At 40.8% G+C, this 22,953-nt stretch overlaps 2 protein-coding genes and 1 long non-coding RNA gene across 9 annotated transcripts in view; 2 read left to right on the forward strand and 1 right to left on the reverse strand.

Moving 5' to 3' along the window:
- immp2l (inner mitochondrial membrane peptidase subunit 2) overlaps positions 1-22,953 on the forward strand; it is a 165,084-nt gene that overhangs the window by 98,012 nt on the left and 44,119 nt on the right. The window lies entirely within an intron of this gene.
- Positions 6,950-8,630, forward strand: LOC121898026. Its single transcript, XR_006096337.1, has 3 exons — positions 6,950-6,989; positions 7,270-7,396; positions 7,521-8,630. It is a non-coding gene; the product is annotated as an uncharacterized LOC121898026 (long non-coding RNA).
- Positions 19,464-22,953, reverse strand: part of lrrn3a (leucine rich repeat neuronal 3a) — a 36,647-nt gene continuing 33,157 nt past the window's right edge. For all 5 annotated transcript variants that reach the window (XM_042412891.1, XM_042412890.1, XM_042412888.1 and 2 more), the window contains exon 2: positions 19,464-22,510. In XM_042412891.1, the coding sequence (XP_042268825.1) occupies positions 20,043-22,157 (2,115 nt within the window). In that variant the 5' untranslated portion in view covers positions 22,158-22,510 and the 3' untranslated portion in view covers positions 19,464-20,042. The remainder of the gene's footprint in view (positions 22,511-22,953) is intronic.

Consider the following 22,953-nt stretch of genomic DNA (forward strand, 5'->3'; position numbering starts at 1 on the left):
GCAATAACATGCAAAATATTTTACAAAAGCATTTTACACTAATATTTGCACACTGAATGCTTGCATTACAGGATACTGGGCTCGTTGCCCTGTGCAGATGCAGGAATTTTTTATAAACGGAGCATGAACATAATCCAGTGTTTTGCAGAATCCTCCAATATCAACTCCGTCTGCCTTGATTATGTTCACAGATTATGTTTTTTTTAATGAATTAAGCGCTACAGTAATATTTGGCTGTGAAGTTGCAGGGAGGATGTCGGGGTGGACGGTGGATGTACAAAACGCAGGACGTTGACACCGCAGGTCGAGGTTCACGTCCTGAGTCCTGAGTGTGTTTAGTTTGGTTCATGTTAGAGAAAGATGACGGTTTCAGTGAAATATTAATAAACATGTTTTGCTTCAAGTCACTGCAGACTAGGGGTGTGCCCGAATACAAATACATTATTCGACAAAGCACAAATAGTGGGTTTCATACAAATATTTTTAAAATTATTTGTTTTTTAGAAGAAAAAAAAAAAACATGTCAAATACCAGTTCGTAGGTTGGTTACATCGTTATCTCAGTCTCTCTCCTCTGCTCCACTGTTACATCTATCAGGGGTGAGTCCCAATGGACTCTCCATAACCTTTTCCTTTCCACAAAGTTATAAGTTGTAAAAAATAGGCAATAAATGAAAAGTGCAAAGCAAGAATCACCTTTGAAGTTCCTCCCTACACATTACACGCTGTGCTGTCTCTGTGTTATGGGTGTATAAATAGGTAGAGGTCTGTCTGCAATGAGTTGATGAGTAAAGTTTTAGCTCAGTAATCAACACAGTCGTTTATGATCTGGGAGACTCCAGTTCAAGACCCGATGTGTGGACCTCCTTCGTAAGGTAGTTTATTCACGAACACTTATTGTAACACTTTAATTTTCTAAAATTAAAAGCGTAATAAATACAAAAACAGGATTTTTAAGCCTCTTTCCACTTTTATTTGAATACAAATACAAATACAAATAATTTTGCTGCCTCAACAAATACAGATACAAATACTGGGCTCTCTGCACATCCCTACTCCAGACATTATTTTTGCATTAAACCAAGACCACAATCTTTCTCCAACCTTAACCAAATGCTGCCAGAGTCTAAACACGTTGAACATGTCACTCATATGTTCAGTATCAACATTTTTACAACTTGTCAGATATGTTAATTAATATTTTGTAATTATGTGGAGAGAAAACATAATTCAGCCAGAATTCTGTTTCTAACAAAAACGTATTTGCTGTTGCAGTTTAGTTGTATCAATGTTCTGTGTGGCCATAGTGTTATTTATTTAAAGGACTGTAGTTATTGATTATTTTCATTTTCAAAAGTTGGGAAAAATTTGTTAAAATTTGGGGAGAAAAAAATCAAATTTTCAAAAATTATAATGCGACTCAATGGTGCAACAGAGAAACTGTGAGCAAACATGGTTCATGAGAGTATTATTTTAAATTACAGTTTAAGACAATATTAGTTTATCTCTGTATAATATACCTGTGATTTAATGGGTCAAAAAAATGACTTTTTTTTGACATTTTAAACATCTTTTTCTCACAGACAAAAGTTTGAGTTCGTTTCACACATGATGTTTGAATGATGTGTCCCTGTTCTGTTGAAAGGAAAATGAAAGCACAGCGTATTCATTATTGATAAAGCGCGTTATTAACTGCATTATTCACAAAGCACATGGTAAGATCATGCGGATAAATCTTTCATTAACATGTCACTGCTGGCAGAACTGGCTGCGTTCCCGTCAGCCTACATACTGGTCAGCACCCAGGGGGGGGGCTTTTCTCTGGAAGTGGTGTAGCTAAAAATCCCTCTTCACTCAAAACACAGCCGAAGTTTTCGAGCTCTTTTGTATTTTCAAGGTTGTTTTAATGAACGATGTGTTCGTTGCTCTGAAGATGAGAAGTTTGTTTGAAGCGCTTTGGCCATCTGGAGGGGACGGCCGGTGTCAGACCTCCAGCCAGAAGTGATTTATCTCAACCTCGTTTTTATTCTCCTGCGAGGGCCGAGCTGCCCTTTGACCCCTCGTCTCTCTATTACCTACACTCTCTTTATTGGTGTGCCTCCTCCCTGCTGCTCTGCAGAGACCAGCTCTGTCTCTCAGTATGGCCCGCTTAATATTTCAGTCCAATCTCTCAACATCCTGCAGGGGGGCGAGTGCTGCAACTTCACAACAAAATCACTGGAATGGAAAACTCAACTAGTCATCACGGAGCAGGTTTTACTTCACATGTCAACAGTTCAATCATAGGTTGAATTTCATATAATATATAGAATAATGTAATAAGCATCCAAAACAGTTAAAAGTGCTGAAACATGAAAAACACAAAAGATGTGATTAGAGCTGCAACGTTACGATTGGCAGAAAATTCATCGGCAACTATTTTGATAATCAATTAATTGTTTTGACGCTATTTTTAAGCTTCTTAAATGTGAATATTTTTTTTTAGTTCTCTATGACAGTAAACTGAATATCTTTGGGTTGTGGACTGTTGATCAGGATAAAACAAGACATTTGAGGTTGTATCTTTGGTTTTGGGAAACACTGATCAACATTTTTCACCATTTTTTACCATTTTCTGATACGTAATGTGCGATATAACCAAAATCTCACATCCCGATATAGGTCATCTCAAATCTTGATAACCATACATATGCTGATATAGCTCATTTTCTGTAAGTTCAATGAATTGCGTGAATTAAATTACCATTATTGGCTTTTTACTTGTGAAGCTTTTATTGCGCTAACAGGAAGCACTGTCTCTCCTCTGCTCCGCTGTGCGTGCATCGCAGGGCTCAGCCCCGCCCGCGGTGAAACGGAGAGCAGAGCAGAGTGGCGTGACCATAAATGACAGCAAAACTCAGCAGAGTCTCTCACACCGAAATGAAACGAGCGCACATAAATTAGGTAAGTAACATAAATAAACACAGTCTGTACTGAGGTTTGCTGTTATTTACGGTCGCTGTCTGGACGCCTCTCCCCTCTTCTCTGCACAGCGGAGCAGAGGAGAGACAGTGAAAGCAGGTGAAGTACTCGAGATGATGATCTTTATGTTACTGTAAGCACAATAAAAGCTTTGCAAGGTAAAAAGCCAAGAGGAGTAATCTATTAATGTAATTCATGCAAAAGAGACTCCAAATGATGAAAGATAAATGATAGAGCATAATATGAAACAACTGACTTTTATCATCACATGATATATATCATCATATCCCACAACCCTGTTATAGACCAAACAACTAATCCATTAATTGAGAAAATAATCAATAGATTAATCAGTAATGAATAAATGAATAAATCATCGTTAGTTGCAGCCCTTACATACATCTTTTATGTACCTATAGCTATACTGGACCGATGTATAAGCTGTGATGTAAGCTTTAAGGCATTGATCCTTAAATGAGTTTGGATAGTTTAATTTTTATAAGTTGTACAGTTGAAAGCAAAAATGCTAAACAGTGATTGTTAAAGCAGTAAACATATACAGAATATAATCAACAAGACAATTCAAGTAAAAAAAATATTAAAATGTTGTAAAAGTCAAATTATGAAAGGGAATTTGTAGCCAAATCTTTAAATTATGTGAATTGAGACACTTTCCATCATGTCAATTTTAAGTGTTGTAACTGCTGAATGACAATCTGGGATTCATATGTGAACCACAAGTGGACAAAAATGTATTATAGACACCTTTAATTATTAGCCTATGTCATGAACTGTGAACAAACGCCTTTAATATTAACCTGAATTTGTTCTTACTCTGCAAATTTAGGTGACAGAAAAAAACGTGTAGCGTTGGCGAGTCCGAGATCCAACCGAAGCGTAAAGCAACACACACCATGCACCAAAATGAAAATATTTATGTCCATTAAAAGAAGTTCAGTTAGGTGGTTTGAATTCACAGGTATGTTCTCACATGATAAACTGTATATAAATATTTTTTTAGCTCTCCTGCTGTTTGAGACACTCCGGCCAGCATGTTTTACACATGTTTGATTTCATCCTGCTGAGTTTGGTGAAGCTCATCCAGTGTGAAGCCGTCTGACTGAAATATGACAGCGATCCTGACAGCGGCCAGCGAGAGTTTGACTCCAAGAGGCCATAAAAAATCCTCCAGGAAAAAAGTTGCACTTTCCCATGGTCGACTCTTAAACTTCTAAACATCCTGATTCTCCCTTTTTCTAAAGTTTGTCTGGTAGTATCACTTTTTTTGTATCGCTGTTAAAGGTGTATGACGTGTTTTCTCATGGCTGCATCATTCCATCAAATGACAGGAATCCAGTCACATAAACATTTACTTTAAAATGTAATTAAAATAATGCAGAATTCTTTGTTATCGCTGTAAAATGTCACCACTAGTAATTTAAACCAGTTGCCAACTATTAACTTAATCGCTAACTATTTTGATAACTGATTAATCGATAATTTGAGTCTGATTCTGGCTTCTTAAATCTTAATATTACATTTTAATATGACATTTAACGACTTCAGCTTGGGCAGTGATCAACATTTTTCACCATTTTCAGACATTTTATAGACCAAACAACTAATCAAGTGAGAAAATAATAGAAAGGTTTAATCAATAATTAAAATAATCCTTAATTGCAGCCCTACTGGCATTATTCTACACTTATTGTCAGCAAATCCGATGATAGACAAAAACAACAACGTGTTAGTTCTGCTTCATTGTTCTCGCAGCATCTTCAGTCTTCTGCCGTTTATATGAAGTACTGAAGAGGTTCAAGTTGACTTTCTCTGGATCCATAAAGGTTTAAAACAAAAGTGAAAGACCAACTAATAGCCAATGATTCAGACAAATATGCCATTAACATCACACTCCAGCTGACAGGACATTGATATTACTGCTGTTTATTATCAATCAGGGCTCTTGAAATGAACCATAAAGCAAAGCTCCACTCATTCAGTTGGTCAAAAAAAACAGCAATAAACAGCCAAGGTGAGTTTCTACTCCTCAGAAATCAACTCAAAATGTTTCTCAGAGGTGCAGAGAAGCTGCTGAGTCATTTTTTGAATCCCTAAAATTAATCTTTCGTCTCATTACAAAACAAAACAACCATTTTAACAAGGTTATTTAGGCAAGATGGGAGTTTTTTGTTTGTTTTTTTTTGTTTTTTTTGTTCCTGACTGTGTTGATGAGACAGTGGAAGAATTGCTGCCAAACAGCTCAGTTTATAGCTTCATATACTCTCTGGATGCTGTTTCCCTTCACTAGCTCAGTGCAAAGATAAATCACCCTCTTCTGGACTTTGAATAGGTTTAAATTAGCTTTTTTTCTAAAAACCTCACAGCGTAGCTTTAAACATTTATTGACAATAGCGGCCCGACTCAGCGTGCTGGAGGGTTTCTCTGTGAGTAGATTCGTTCAGTGATGAATTCAGGGCATTTTCTCCCCAGGATGGCAACTGTTACATTCCAGCTCGATGTCCGCAGAATGTTTTCTCATCAGGTTTTCAGCATTAACGGGGAGATTGATGGATCTATTTTCTGTTTGCATCGCCTGGTTGGGAGAGACTATCTGTCCAGAGTGAGAGCTGTCCCCGTTTACAGTACACACCACTCAATAGGAGGGGGAGGAAATGACTGTTCGGCCTCCAAAAGTACACCTTGGAGTGGATGAACTCAGGCAAGTCATTATGTCATTGATCCCTGGAGCACTTAACCAGCAGGCAGCATTCACCACAGTCCAGACTCTCCCATTGATCACACCAACTCGGCAGTTACGTAAGGTGACAAATCGAACGGCGTGGACACAGTGACCGTGGCGGCGTCATGTCTGGAGCGGTGGACAGACGTTCAGGTTTTAGCCACACGCAGGGACATCAGGGATAGTTTGGATGTACATGAGGTGATTTTAGTTACTCATTGGTTGTGCTGGTTATGAAGTCAAGCTGGGAGCCCGAAGTGCAGAGATTTTCAATTAGCCAATGACAGAAGTATTTCAATAAAGCACTTCAATGAAATAATAATGGAAATTTAAATTGTCATGATGGCAAAAACTGACAACATGAGGCCAAGAGAGAATTTTCCCTGAATTATCTTTAAAAGCAGACTCATGCCTATTGTAGGTTAAAATAATTAAAACCAATGGTTGATAAAATGAATTTTCCATTGAAGAAACAAAAACTAGCATTCTAAACTTTACTGTGTTACCACGGTGACCATTAAACCTTAATACAACATGTTAAATATGAGCACATTATGCTAACTGTACACATTCACAGTATCAACATGCTAACTGTTCATGTTGAAATGCTAAGGTATGCTAAGACTTTAGCGGGCTAACATGCAAGATGTTTACAGTAAATATATCCTTCCATTGTCAAGCTGGGCTTCTGCACAATGACCAGAGAATACTTTTTTAGCTCTGTGTTGTGTGATGTAATCATATTTTGTATTGATATTTCAGTTAATTTAGCACCTGAGTTTAAAAAATTGATATTGATAAAAATTAATTTTCCATTGAAGAAACAAACACTAGCATTCTAAACTTTACTGTGTTACCATGGTGACCATTAAACCTTAATACAACATGTTAAACATGAGCACATTGTGCTAACTGCACACATTCACAGCCTGCAACATGCTTGAGTAGCGGTATCAACATGCTAACTGTTCATGTTGAAATGTTGAGGTATGCTAAGACATTGGCGGGCTAACGAGCTAACGTGCAAGATATTATGTACTAATAAACTTAAGCATGTTAAGACACTGTGCTGAATTTTATACCACTAATGTCAGCATGTTAACATCTAATATTTAACAAGTAGCATGCTAACATGCCACCTACTGTTCTGCCTAACAACACAGACATATCATCACCTTTTAAGTTGATATGTTGAACTTGCTAGCAATCAGTTGCTTATTTCCACATCCAGCAGTTACGGAGCAACATTATCATTCATTTGGAGTCGTGTTTCTGTCCACCTGGTGAATGTAAGTCAAATATTCACTCTCTTTTAGCTCTGGAATGGAGACCAAACCTCTAATTTATGTACTTACAGATTCAACGTCATCTTTTAGGTCATATTTAAAAGAAATGCCCTGTAATACAAACATCCATCCAACAGGTTGTTTTCTGGTCTGTAATGGACATTAAAGTTCATGTTGATCTTTATTTTCTGGCTTAACCTGTAAATCTCTGAACACATGCAGGACTCAAAGTACGCTTTTAAAACCCTCAGCAAGTTTGTAAGTTCATCCAACTCTCTTTCAGTGCTCAGAACAGCCTCAGGCGTGTCAATAAATCCAGCCCTGCGTCCCCAGGTGTACCATCCAGGTTCCTGCTCGTGTTTGCAGTGAAGCGGCGAGGCGGTAGAGGCTTCTGGGTTGTACACGGACAGGTAGTTTTCTGGGCTTTCAGTGTTGTTTCCTGGACAGGTTTTTTATCAATAAAGGATGGTTTTAGCCTCCAGTGTGATACGAATATCAGAGACATTTGTTTCCCCACCTGCTTTTTCTCTGTAGAGGTTCCTCCCCTATCAGCTTCCCCCTGCTGACGCTGCTGGACGATTCAAGCTCAGAGACGCCGCTTTGTGCCGTTTCACCTTCTACAAATAATCTATTTTCAGCCACCGTACATGTTCCATTTGAATGTTGGACTTTCTACCGCTGCTGCATGCAGACAAAGGGTGGTTGCATTGACTTGTGTCTATATTTAGTCATTCTCTTACCTAATAGATTGGGGATTTCGTGAGATACGAATGGATAATGGATGTTTGATCTCTCAGACTGTGACGGTTAAGTCATCTTAAGGATGCTCATCTCAAGGCTTAAGCTCCCAGTTATTGATTGATCGATTTGGGGATTTGTTTTTAATGTTTTTTCAAGCTGAAGAGCTGGGTTATTACAGATTTGCAGCATCGTGGTGAAGGGGAGTTAAGAAACATCTCCTACAAACAGATTAATATAAATCCACCGTGAACGTCTTTGTTGTCGTCGTAAATACTGTTTACAGTAAATATATCCTTCCATCTTCAAGCTGGGCTTCTGCACAATGACCAGAGAATACTTTTTTTTAGCTCTGTGTTGTGTGATGCAATCATATTTTGTATTGATATTTCAGTTAATTTAACACCTGAGTTTAGACTCAGTAGAGTTTGAGGTTGCTGGAGGATGGGCTTCAGCTGTTCCTCATAACTTAGAAGCAAAGTTTCACTTCTTAGATGATTTAACAAAACTCAAGGTTCACTCAAGGCCTCTTTACTCAGTGTGATTTTGGGTTGTGTGAGATAAAAGCTGCCAATCATGAGGAAAACATGGTAAAATCTTTGGTTGTCAACCCAAAACGGTGTCCGAGATCTTACTGTGATACTCGTCCACCGATGACCAGTTTGGAGCTTCGGTGAACGAAGACAGCCTGAGGCAAAATTCTGACAGTGTCAGATATTTAGGACCAAATTCTCACAATGTGACTGTTGCTACGACCCAAAACTACAAACCAACCGATCAGAATACAACATGAAATGACACAGAATAAACTGGCCGGCGTGACATTTCATAAGTGCAGTTTTTAAATAAAGATTAAGGAGACGTCTCTGCTTTCAAATGCTTTTTCTTCCATTTATATTATAGCGCTACGACACAGATTGTGACCAAGTTTTTATTATTGGTGTCTCACACTAGGTGACATGCAATAAACTTGCCTTCTACATATGGTGCCAATTTTTCTGGTTGATCCAGCGATGACCATGAAATCTACTTTACTCACATATTTATCCTGGTCGGTGATTATTTATGTACTTTCAAATAAATGTCGAACACACTGAGGTTTAACGAGCATATTTAGTTTTATGAATAATTCTGATAGAAGCCTGAAGTTCATCACCCATGCAAACTGCATTTTGTTAGTAGTGCAAAGTCGTGTAAACCATCACCTCTCAGGTTATGGATTGTGTTGATTTATTGTTGAGCTGATTGGATCTTTATTAACTCGCCTGCCATCAAAGTATGCGTCTAAAAGTTTATAATGGCTGTATTTTTACAAAATGCCAATACAATCAGGCTCATTACCTGCAGGAGCTGACTAATTGTGAGCAGATGTTAGTGATGTCGGAGTCTTCCTCTAACCTCTCTGAATCTTAGGAGCTACTTTAAGCGCTAAAATGTTTTGTGAATTACTCATTTTTGGAGCTAAGTTTAGCTTTAGTTTTGTGAATATGGCTGCTGGTCTGAAGAACACTTCCTTACTCTCTCAGCTGCAGCCATTTCCACCTGTCAGCTCCTCATTTCTAACCCCAGTCTTCCCAGTATAAACCTTCTACTGAGCAGCAGCATCACTGAGCAATAATTCAGACTGAAGCACTCTCCTCCGAGTCTGAATGTCATCAGATTGCCATCAGTGCGGAGGCTGCAGTGAAGACGGAGCGGTGTGGCGAAAAAAGTGCAGCCAGCCGACCTGCTGAAAATTGTCTGAGTCAGATCAGTGCTTTTAAAAAGCTTTTATGTCCAGATGCATGTTTACACAGTCCCGCACCACTTAAACATCCACAGCTGAATGCATTCTTAAAAGCTCTACTTGAGACCAAAATACATCCATAAAAGAAGCTAATATCCCCCAAAGAGCTCTCAGAACAACTCTGACCATTACTTTGACTCACTTAGACCCCTGAGATTTTTTTTATTTTACTTTTTTTTTTTTTTTAAAGATCTAAAAGATGAGTTGCAGTTGAAGCTTTAAATTGAGCTTATTTGTCCAGATAATGGCTCCAATGTTCGGCAGATGTCTGCTGTGCACGGCGATGACATTTGGCCAAGCGGTAATGAGCAGAGCTAACGGAGCAGCGCCGTACGGCAGGACGGCGCCGCTCACAACAGCCCGGTCTTAATTTTCCTCTAATCTTCCTCCCTCACCTTGGCTCCCAGCTCTAATCACTGCACTAGGAGGAAGCCAGCGTTTAAATGAAGCAGCTTACTGGGTGATTAGGAAAAGGTAAATTATTCATTACAGAATGTGTAATCATAGAACAGCCTTTGGTGGAGGAGGGTGGGGGGAGGAGGGGATGGGGGGGTGAGGGAATTCACGACCCGCTCTCCTGGAGCAAGACCACACCCCTCCTCCCCCTCCTTCCCCCGCCGCAGCCGCCATTGATGGCAGCCATGAGGAACCCGAGAGATGAAAGAGACACAGAGAGGTTAGGGAGCCGTGGCAAATCCACAGGTAATAAACTACAAGCCTGAAAGCAGCTCGTTAGCAGGAGTTGTGAACTATTCCTCCTCACACCAGGATTTGCTCTAACTCTATTAATGATGCAAAGCCAGACGAGCTCACATACTCTGTTTTCACTTTGGTTTCTTAGTCTTGAAACCATCCACTGAGACTCCCGTTGATCCCAGCAGTTCGCTGTGGGGAGTTTTTTCTGTTTTTTTTTTAGCTTAGCTTCTTAAATTTGTGGTCAGAACCCCACAGGTGGTCGTCTTGAGTGCAGACAGAGTCACGAGAGATTTCTGAGGGCATTTTTTTTTTTATTGGGGAATGTTTTTCAAAAGCGAAGATGTTTTTCCCCCCTGAGAGGTTAGACCGCTGCCAGACTCCACAAAAGCACATTTCTGGATCTCTTAACTTAAAAAGTTGTGTCAGTGTTTGCTTGGACTGATAATTTCACTTCACTCTTCAGTCTGACATCATGTTCATGGTGGCTGTTTTTCTCTTTGGGGAGAAGGATTGTTTGTTTTGCTCTAACCAATCAATAACCAACATGGTTTTCAGTCCACCACAAAGCTCATTTAATTTTTTTAATGCCGATTAAAGAAATATTTTGATTACAAGTTCTTTATTATTTCTGTAGACTTCACCCACTTGCTGCCATTTTTCTGGCAATTTTTCCATTGCTTTGTTTCTGGCTCTGGTGTTTTAATCCTGCCTGCAACTCTCTGATTTGTTGTTGTGCTTTTGAATTACTTAAAAAGTTGGAGACCAGGCTTCTGTTTGCTTCCAGCAGAGCTTTGATTCCCCAGAAGTCTAAACCAGGTGGTTAAATTTAATGGCTCTGTATGTTGGAAGTTGAAAAATATAAGTGGTAGAGAATGATGCCTGTAAACTCCTCAGTGAGTCCTGATCTTTAAATCTGTGTCTCTTCTAAAAATAAAACATATTATTTAACAGTAAATCCAACATGAGATAAATCTGAACTTCAGTGGCTTGTCAAAGGGCAGCAAAGAGTATTTCACCAAAATAAGAGTATGTGTCTTTAGTCAAACTTGCTTTGGTGTCGCTTCGAGGTTTCTTTTATACTTGTACATATTTGGGAATAACAAGAGAACATATTTGTATTGTCTGTTATGCATCACTATCCCAACATCTTACAGTTAGTTGTGTTTTTATGTATGAACCCACAGACATGGTTATGTGTATCTTCACTGAACCTCAGTTACATTCAATTCGCAAGGTCAGGAATCAATTAATTTTGATTCAGTTCTATTCTTGATTCAGATAAATGCCAATAAAGCACTTCTCAACTTATCCTGGGAACATACATTTCAAAATGTTGTTGGCAGAACTATAAAAACATTTCCTGGTTAGATATGCAAAAAGACTAAAACATGACATGTTATATTTTTTAGGCCTAAATGTGCAAAACCATTGAGCACAAACAGCAGAAACTGAAAGTCTGCTCGTTGTTTGTGTTGACATCAGTCTGCAGACAGCTGCTAGCTACAGTAGAATCCACACAATGTTCAGTTGACTTCCACGGCTTCACATGTCGTAGATACAGCCTGTCCTTACAAGAAACACGACCTACACAGTGGTTATGTTTACTCCATCTAGCAGCTGTAGTAATCATGACCCTGGGAAGTGACGCAGTTCAGATGACGTCAATATAAGGTGACTTGATAAAATGATTTTGTCTTATTAGGAGGAGGCAGGTTGGGTGGATGGACAGGTAGTTAGATGGCAAGAAGCAGACTTTGCTGCTTCCTGTTTCCAACCGCGAGTCAGGATATCGTTGTACTTCACATAGAGTATAAACCACGTGTCAAGTGATCATTTTAACCCAAACCATGATCTTTCTCTAACCCTGACCAAGTGTTTTTTTGTGCCTTAACCTAACTAGACCTTAACCACAGCGTTATCACACCATGAAACACAATAATTCTCTAACAGTGATTTGTAACAGTTTTGGAAAGCAGCATATTGCAGTCCTATAGGTTGTTCTGGAGGGCATTACTACAGCTGCTAGATGGTGTAAACGTAACTTGTTTTTAGATGGCTGAATTTTAGATCTATACTGTCATTTAATTATGAGGATGTGTTGCAGAGACAATGTCTTGTTAACAAACACAAACAGATCTCAGATCAGCGTGCTAGAATCTTTTTTCCATCTATGGTAGATGCGATCTCTAGATCCGCTACGAGTCAGCTAACCACCCCGAGTCACAACAGTCCCGTAAACTGTGGCGGATCCATTGACCAAAACTGTTCACGTCACGGTTTACGGGACAGTCGTTACTCAAGACGGCTTTAGCCAGCTGTCATCTACATTACGTTTGAGCTTAAAATAATATGTATGTGCACTTTGTAATAACTCAATTTCCAAAAAGTCGACATTGTACACATCACGCTCTAACTAAACCACTTACAACAAATACAACATGTTTACTGAGTAAAGGCGAAAAGATCGATCTCGGGATTTTAAGAATCAATCGTTCAAATAAAAGTCGAAAAATTATTTATTTTTTTTTTACCCAGCTCTATCCGATGCTGATGACCACCATGAGAAATGACACCCAGCCATAACAACTACCATTAGCTGAATTATCTGAATAGAAATGGGAAATCTGTCTGAACTCCCGCCAGCGTGCCTTTGAGCAAAACACCCGAACCCTCAAAGAGTGTGTTGAAGCTGCTCAGTGACAAGAAGTGGAGGACTTGCAGTATCTGGCAGCCTCCAGTGTGTGTGAGTGTGTGTGTGTGTCTGGACCGATGTGAAACAGAATGTACTGAGTCAGTGTTTCCTGGAAAAGATTAAAAAAGTAACAGCTGCTACCGAGCCGAGGAGAACAAGAAAATAAGTTGGAAGAAGTCATTAATCAGCCCGAATGGTTCCTGCTTCTCTACTGGAAATAACCTTGTCTTGTAAGTGACTGGTATCTGCTTCAGTTTGTCAGCAGAGGTTAAGTGTGCGCTCGCCATCTGCGACTCTCCATCATGAAACAATAATAAAAGCTCAAAAAGCTTCGCGCCCCAAGATCACCCAAAGTCAGCGATGTTGTTTTAGCCTAATGGGCCGGCGAGCGGGAGAATAATTACTTAAAGCCCAGGAGGTTCTGCATGAGGAAAGCAAGATAAATGTGAGGCTTTTTCTAGTTTTACTTACCCTGAGCAACAAGCTGCAGGCCTGGCCTAAATACCAAATGTTTGTAATGGGGTAATAATTCATGAGAAAAATAGTTTGACTGTCTAGCGGATGAATTTTACCCGCTAACATCTAGAAGGGAAATGGGACATTTTAAAAGTGGAAGCGCTGTAATGAGAAGTATTAGATCACTTCAGCCTGGGATCATTAGACTGTTTTCATGGATTATTAGCAGAAAATGAAACGGAGGAAGAGTGTTGGGTAAACACTGGTAATGTGATCATATATAACAACTACAGATATGATTCTGCTGGGACTAAACTAGCAGTTAGAGCTCATTAAGCTGCGGTTGTTTTGGGTTTTATCGTATTTCTGATGTGTCTCTGTAGTTTTTGCACTACTTTTGCTTGTTCTCCAGTCGTTGTTGAGTTTCTGATCTTCTCCTCAAACGTACCGCAGCATCATTTGAGAGGAAGCATCCTGCAGTAGACGAGGATTTCTAAATTTTCGCCTTCGAGTAGCCAAAAATGTTGTAACTCTTCACACAGTGCTGGTGAAGCAGTAAAACTCGATCCAGTACCTCCAGGCCTGAATCCTGCTGCTACAAAGACCCTATTGAGTCACTTCATTAATTCACAACCTTAAAGGCAACGACTGATAAGTTGAAAATAATATTGGAGTGTGTGTGTGTGAATCCTTTCCCTGCAGTGTATTTTGCCGGGAGGTTTTAACAATCTGCATGGAAATTGTCATTTTGAATTAGGAAGTTCTTATTGCACATGTTCACTCAACCAATCACAGCCATGTCAGACCGTACAGTGAAAGGAATGACTTATTATAGTATGTGCAGCTAAGAAATGTCCGTATAATCCTCCCAATCTAGCCCACAGATATCATCATTCAGCTGCAAAATGTATCAGACGGTAGCTGCTTGCTGCCTGCTTGCATGTGCAGTTTATTTCTCTGAGGAATATCGACAAAAACGATGTTAAAGTAACACAAAGCTTTTATTGAAACCACATTGAAAAAACACTCAGTCACAAGTAAAAGTCTGGTAGTAAACAAGTATTAGGTGTAAAATGTGTTCAAAACAGAAGTAACGAGTTAAAGAAAGAAATAATGGAGGAAGAAAATTAAGAGAACAAGGTAAGAAGAAGGGGGAGAAAGGAAAGAGGGAGGATGAATAAGGTTTCAGAAGATGAAATAAAGGATGGGGAAGAAAGGAAGAAGGAAGAAAGGAAGAAGGAAGGAAATGGGGAAGAGCATAACAGGAAATAAATAAGAAGGAACAAAGGAGGGGAAAAAGTAAAAGACAAAAACAGAAAAGAAAGGAAAGAGAAAAAGAAGTGAATGACAATGTTGAAAAATGGAAGGTTAGAGGTGAAGATGTAAAGGATAGAAAAAGGAAAAGGAAGGAAAAAGAGGAAAAATAAGGATAGTAGTATTTTTTTTTCTAGCAGAGTAACCAGCCAGGATTTTAGAACACAGAGATCATGATCTGAATCCTCTGCAACAACCCTAAAAATTTAAATATACTGAGTAGAAAATAGCAGAAATCAGCCTGAAAACACTCATCATGTGTACGGTTTTAAGTGTACAATGTAAACCTCTGGCAGGTTTCTAAAGCTCCGAAATTCCCTGCAGAAGAATCACAGAGGACATGACAGCAATAGGTCGTAACGTCAGTTGTCCAAAAGCTACATATAGGTCCGTTTGAGTGACAGAGTGACATCTAGTGGACGTAGTAATTATGACTCGGAGCAGTGAAGCAGTTCAGATGACGTATATAAGAGGTGGTGGAGTTGGTGCGAGTTGGGAAAGTTGTGTAAAAACTGTAACTACGATCGTCCCCTAACCTTCACCCTGTGGTTATTATTGTAGCCATGACGACGAAGGCGACCTAACTTTAAGGAAGTAGTAACTTTAACCCACAGCACGTGTTTCTCTAACCTTAACAAAATGATCATTTTAACCCAAACAATGATCTTTCCCTAAACCTAACCAGACCTGAACCACAGCGTTGTCACATCATAAGACGTCTTTATTGTTTAACAGTGATGTGTGACGGTTTCGGAAAGCACAGATAAATGATAATTACTGCCGATAGAGGTGCTAAATTAGAAAACACGTGTCGTTCTGGAGTGACATCTTCAAATAACATATTTTGTCGTTTAATTTGGAGGACTTGTTGATCAAAAACACAAAGATGTTTAGTTTACTATCATGGAAAACTGGCGAATATTCACATTTGAAAAGCTGCTACCAGCATTTTTTTGATTAAAAAATTACACAAAAGATTAATTAATTATCAAAATTGTTGCTAATTAATTTTATGTGAATCGACTAATCAATTAACCAACTAATTATTTAAACTCTAGAGTAATTTTTGCCCCTGGGCCCCATAAGAGGTTAATATGGCCATTGTAGCTAAAGTAATCAGTAACTGCAGCCATAAGGCAAATGTAATGGAGTACAAATACAATATTTTCCTCTTTTTTTCCACCTTTTAGTAAAAGTGATTGCTAATCATAATGTATATATTCCCCCCCAATCCTGCCACAGACATCATCCTTCACTCTCAGAGCAGATCATTGCTTGTCATGCTCAGTATTAACGAGCGGGCGTGTCTCTGTGAGAAAAAAATCATCAGTGAGTTAATCATGTCTGCAGCGGAGCGACGCCCACCTCTGATTGGTTGCCACTGAAGGACGCAGGGCTTCAACACCTACAATCTATATTAACTTCATTTACTGTGCTGAGCGGCGACTCATTTACGGCGTGTCGCTCTGATAAATGGAGGCGTGTGCGTGCGGTGGAGATATCACCGGATTCCTTTGCAGAAACGTGGAAAAGTCAACTAAATTTCTGACTTCTTAATTTTGGCATTTATTGGATTGGTCACAACTACGAGAGTTGGGAAATTCTGATGGGAAACCTTGTGGTTCCATGCAGATGAACCTTTGGATTCAACTGAACCACTAGGACGCATAATTTAGATCATTTACAGTCTTTGGTAGTTTTTGGAATTTGAAGTTTTACATAATGTGAAATGAGATTGAAATACTTAATGTTTGCTAGTATTTGTTTGTAGCAACGTGGCGTGCTCTGGGGATGTTGGCCAGATGGTCCATCACTTTATTCCAGACTGTATCGGATAGATTTGCATTTAATTTGGCACAAACATTCATGGTCCCCAGAGGATGATTTGTAATAACATTGGTGATCCCCCGACTGTTCCTGAACGGCACGAATAAGGAATTGATTCTTGATTTATTTATTTTTTATCAAGCCATCTGATATTTTGAACTGAGTATGAAGGCCTGCAGCTTGATGGTTGCAGTTCAGACATACATATAGTTGTTTGGTCTTTGTTTTGAGTGTTTCTAGTTAACATGAGTCAGGACTAATCGGTGCCATCAGTACCACCGGCACTGGTCACATTGAGGTGTAATATGGTTTGTCCACACTGAAGAAGGCGTCTATGCTGAAACGTCTGCTTTATGCTCAGCCCTGTAAGATTTCTGAGACATCCTGACAAATACCTGGAGCACCATTGTTTTGAAAACTAGTTGTTCATCAGGTCAAAACTTAACTTAGGTTAATGACTAAATACCATAGACTGTATAAAAATATGGACGTAGTTACCGTGACGTCACCTGTTGGTTTCTGAAGAGCGGTTTTGAAGCTCAAAGTGAGCCGCTCCAGCCGTCGCCATCCTGGCAGTGCGTGACGCTATGTAACTCCCAGCCAATCAAAAATGGGCAAAGAGGCAGGCTGAATGGCTGAAACAAGCCACCTAGCGGCTGGCGGACCTGTCACTCAAAGCAGCCATGTCCTTCATTATGCAGAACTTTACGGCTTAATAAAATTTAAACGGGCGAGTTATAAAAAATTCAACCCTGTACAGTTGTCATGAAAGAGGAAATTAGCTTTAGAGCCCAACACCGTTGTTTGTACCAGGCTGTAAACATGTTTATTTCTGCTGTAAAGTCGTGCATTTTAACATGGGGGTCTATGGGGATTGACTCGCTTTTGGAGCCTCAAGTGGCCATTCAAGGAACTGCAGTTTTTGGCACTTCCACATTGGCTTCATTTTCCAGCCCCGGAGGTTGCCGCTTGCTAAATAATGCTAATATTCCCATCAGCCTCAGCTGCACTTTGTGTTTAGTGCTAACTAGCAAATGTTAGCATGCTAACATGCTAAACTAAGATGTTGAATACAGTAAACATTATTCCTGCTAAACATCAGCATGTTAGCATTGTTTTCTTCATTACAACCAGTAAAGGTAAGGTCAGACAGCGGTGATGTTCATCGGACTGTTATTCTGTCTGTCTGACCACTAGAGGATGATTCCTGATGTTTTTGTTGACTTCCTGACTTTTAAATTCCTCTTTTACACATGAAATGATATTGTAATCTACTGTGCAGATCGCTCTTAAGCATGAGCTTTGAAATAGCATGACACTTTTACAGCATGTAAAATATTTGTCCAAGATGCTGATTTCCCCTTAAAAAATGATTTTGGATATTCATGTCTGTGATCACCTGATCTCTTCTAGCATCATCACCCTCAGACCAAAATGTCAAATTTTCCACAAGACATCTCAAGAATTTTGAATTGCCAGATTGAACTGCTTCCTCTGTTTTGATTTACAACCCTTATAACCTTTCTTCTCCTCTAAGAGAAGCTAAATTGTGTTGTTGTGATTGTTTCTGTTCAACACTTCAGTGTGGGCAGGTGGAGTTGTTGAACTTGCTTGTGAGGTTATCTACTGTTAATTTTGCTGGTTTGTGTGGAGTCCTGACGAGGCAGATCTGGGTCCTGGTTTCAGGATCACTGGGAATTGTGGATTTAATTTAACCTGTCAGTTGATGTGGATGCTGAGTGGAAAACTATTCCTGTTTGACAGGTTCCCCCTTAGATCTGCCACAACATATTGCGTGTGCTCCCTCAGTAGAGACCAATTACTCACTTGGAAGAACCTTTTTTTTTGTGCTTTTGCTTATGTGTTGGAATTTATTTTTTATTTTTTTTGACAGTTTTAAAACAAATGAGATACTCACTATTTTTATTTGGTTTTGCTGCAAGGATTACACGTTGACATCATTTGCTCCCCTCCGAGGGGATGAACCGTAGTTGAACTCGGCAGCACAGGTGAAGGAGCGAACGAAAATGAAAAGCCTCTGAAACAACCTGTCATCTCCTCTTTAAAATCTTTCCTTTCTCATACTGCTGTTCTCCTAAATACCCACAATACCCTTCACCGTACAGCACTGAAGCAGCAGACTCTCTAATGAACACAGGCCTGGTTATCTTGTACGGGAGAGCAAAGCACATCAGTAACATCAGCACTGTGAGGCATCAGGCTGTCGTCCTCTGTCCTGTTTAGGACTGAAACTACTTTGTCCTGGTTTTTCGGTCCATTTGTCTCCTTCTCCGCTCACAGCTCGATGCGAGGCGCTTAACAAATGAGTCCAATAGTTGCTGAGCTGTTCCTGTGACGGCGGCGGTGTCTCTCCAGGGTCACACGGGGAAGGGGATGGCTTGGGCGCCGGGTTCTTGCTGACCTATTCACTACCTACCTCTAATGGGTCATATTTTAGCTCCTGTGGCGGTGACAAATGGCCGTGCTCTAAAAGCCCTGTCCAAGGTGCTGAAACTCGGTTGATCTATGACTGAGTCCCGCTGATAAATGCCTCCCATCAGTTTGCGTGTGACGCCGATTCATCACCTTGCTGAGGTTTGTGTTGGGAATCCATATTGGATTTTTAATGAAAGAGAATATAATGCAATTCAAAGTCAATGGGTTTGCCAATGTCTCCACACTTACACACACCCATTAAGGTACATGCACACACACACACACACACACAAAAACAAACTATCTCACACACTTCCTGTGTTGTTTGAGATTGCTTTGCATTTCCCTAACAGTGTTACAGCACCTGCCTTGAAGGGCGGCCGCTGTAATTGTGTTTGTCTACAGCAGATCTCACACTTCTGCTGCTCTATGATACGGACAGCAGCACAACAAGATTTATGAGCCTCATCCATACAAATTAGTATTTTGCATTTCACAAACAACTGGGTGCTATTGGTTTTTGTTTTTGGTGGGTTTTTTTTGTGGCAGCAGACATATTTTAAATGACATATTTTGATGTGAAAAGTGTCCAAATGTAACGAGAAAAGATTGTAGATATAAGACACCACACAGGTTTAATGAAAAATGTATTTGTTCATAAAATTGTTTACATATTAGTCAGTTTTCTTGAACACTAGACTAACAAGATTTTTTTTTTCTTGTCATTATAAACTATCTTTGCTTGGCACCATTAATGTAACACAGCAAAGAAAATGCTTTTTGCAGACATCAAAAGCCGTCTCAATAAGATATAGTTCCTGTGCTGTGCTTTACTCTGTTTGCACTGCATGAATGACCAGTAGCCATGTAGATTATACTCAAGATATCTGCCTGATTAAGCTTGTTATAATGACACAAGTTTGAAATACAAAATAGTCTGAATTTATATAGCTGGTTATGCAAATGTGTATGAATTTTCTCTCTGCCGAGTCCCTGTGCAAAATGTCCCACTGACGGTAATGAAAAGAGGGCACATAAATTACATTGTCCAGTGTCCATCACTCTTCATCTTCTATTAATCCCAAAGTGCCTTTACAGACAAGGGCATTTCTTATATGGATTCGTCTGGTAAGTTTATTACAGTTGCCCTCACCTTTACCCCAGACACACCAAATTCCAGGAAAGAAGAAGAGGAGGAATGAGTGCTGGGAATCAACAGCGTATCCGCCGGGTCCGCTATCAGTTTTGTGTAAAACACCTGGCTGTACAGAGACGTATAGATGACAGAGCAAGTCACAGCAACCACAACAAAAAACACAGCACAAGAAGCCATCACCACACTGTCCCAGTTCTCATTTTTCTCCTTCGGGACCGCTGCCTTCTTTGTGGTCACATTGACACAGTCCCTGCTGTATCCAGACTGAGCTGCAGTGACCTCAACACAAACCTGGTAACGAGTGGACACCTTCAGCTGTTTGATGCAGTACTCTTTGACATCAGCGGGAAGCCTGGCTGTGAATGGCATCGAGAGGAGGCTGCCGTCGGATAAAATGGACCAATTTAGTTGCGACACCAAACCACCTGTGCTTTCCCAGGAAACCACAACAGAATGAGACTGGACAGATGTGATATATACATGTAAAGGTTGATTTGTGAACTGGGCGATGTATCCATCCACCGCAACCATGACAGACTTGAGATCTGCCCCGACAAGATTGTGGGCGATGCAGGTGTATGAGCCGGCCTCCTGCTCGGTGGCGTCATAGATGTCGAAGGTTCCTTCTGGGTGCATGTAGTACTTGTCGGACACGCTGCCAGGTAGGACCTTGTCGCCTGAAGGCGTCACCCAGTAGATCTCAGGTTCTGGTTCTCCAAACGCCCGGCAGTGCAGCGACACCGAGCTCCCTTTCCCGACCTCGACGCGCTCCGGGAGGCTCCCGGGTGAGATCAACGGAAGGCAGATCTCTGTCATCTCCCTGAAGTGCACCTGTCGGACGTGCTGGCCTTGGTACTCCGGAGGCTCCATGCAGAAAAGGGAGTCTGGTTCCATGAAGCGAACAGCCGTCCTGTTCATGTTGACCCAGCGGATGACACAGTCGCAACGGATGGGGTTGCTGTGCAGGCTGACTTCGCGCAAGTTGGGCAGGGAATCCACGGTGCTACGGTGAAGCGCACTCAGAGCGTTGCTGTTCAGCATCAGCGTCTCCAGCCTGGGGAGCTTGTGGAAGGCCCTGGGGTGGATGTAGGACAGCCTGGGATTGTTGGTGGCCTCGATTTTTGTCAGCTCGGGCAGATTGTTTAAGGCAAAACTGTCAACCGACACGAGCTCAGGCATGCTGTTGATGCCGAGCTCCTTGAGATGCATCATGTCCATGAAGTCACCTCTCTGGATCCTCTCAATGGGGTTCTTATTCAAATCCAGAAACTTCAGGTTCTGGACTCTCGTCAGTGCCAGTCTGGGTACTCGATTGAGCAGGTTGTCAAAAAAAGAGATGCTCTCCAAGTTCTCAAGACCAACCAGAGCATTATCAGGGATTTCGGTAAGATTCATCCTAGCGAGCACAAGGCTGCGGAGGTTAGTCAGAGGTTGAAAGCTCATGTCTGACAGCTCCAATATGGGGTTTTCTCCCAGCATCAATATCTCCAGGTTGGGGAGAGGCTGGAACCACTGGCTGTTGATACTTGTCAGTCGATTGGAATTGAGATGGAGCCTCAGCAGCCTGCTCAGACCCTGGAAGGCCCCGGGGCTGATGGAGAAAATCAGGTTGTGGTTGATGTAGAACTCCTGGAGGTTGGGCAAGGAAGCGAGGCAGCTGTCAGAAAGCTCCTGAATCCAGTTCTCCTCCATGTGGAGTGACAGCAGCTGGGGGAGAGACCCCACACAAACATCGCTCACTGAGGAAATGTTATTCTGAGACAAGTCGATTTCAGTAAGGTTGGCCAAGTAATCCAAAGTTTTCTCCACATTAACAATGTTGTTTGTCTGTAGCAGCAGTACCTGTGTTTCTATAGGGAGTCTCTCCGGTAGCGCTGAGAGGCCCAGGTCATTACAGTCCACAGTGGCAGCCTCAGTGTAAATAGAGCTGGGTGAGAACCAGGATCGTATCTCACATCGACACAATGCGGGGCAATGAGCAGCCCCCTCAGAGGCCAGAACAAAAGCAGCCAGAGACAGCTCAGCCAGCAAACAAGCCACAACTGCTGTCTCCTTCATCTTGGCCTCCATATTCCCTTCAGCCAGTAATTGGCCCTTATGGAGTCAGCTGTTAGCACTGTTAACTTCACAAATAAAAGCTAATTTGTTACTGCAGCAAGACAGAGTAGATTTCTGCTGACGCCTGGTCCCCAAAGCTTTGGCCCTGTTGTCTTCCAACTCTTGGCAAAGAGAGACAACCTTTCAGTTCAGTCCGTGCCAGGTTGTCATGCACGCTGTGATATGTCAAGGTCGATGTATCCTTCAGGGAGCAGAGCTGCGCAGCAGAGGGCCAGTTGAGGAATGCTGTAGCTCCGGCTAGGGACGAATCACTCTGTCCTCCATCATTATTATCCTCCGTCGCTGTCACTGGTGTCAGTTTCCATCTGAGGAGACAGGAGAGAAAAAAGGCCAATATAACACAGTGCTGTTGAGATATGAAGGCGTATTGACATTTACGAATATTGAGACTTATTAAGCCTTTTCAGCCTGGTTTGATTTTATTGCTTTCCCTGCACCATCAGAATTGTAAGTTATGATTAACTTGACCTTATGTATATTATTTGGCAGGTTTGAAACCAAAAATTGTACTTTTGAGTCTCTTTATATGCGGCTGAAAGATGAGAGGACTGGCAGATTGGCTCACTTTTTTCATTTTTGTCCTAGAAAAGATGGAGTTCTGAGATGACATTCAAAAATGTGTTGTTTCAAGAGGCAAAACATTGCAACATTTTTTTTCCCTGGGTCTTAATTAACACAGCTTCACCGCCCCCCCGAACCTCTCTCCTGTTGTGAACAATGCACCTGCACATACTTATCAAATCACCCA

This window comes from Thunnus maccoyii, chromosome 5 (assembly GCF_910596095.1).
Source record: "Thunnus maccoyii chromosome 5, fThuMac1.1, whole genome shotgun sequence".
NCBI lineage: Eukaryota > Metazoa > Chordata > Actinopteri > Scombriformes > Scombridae > Thunnus > Thunnus maccoyii.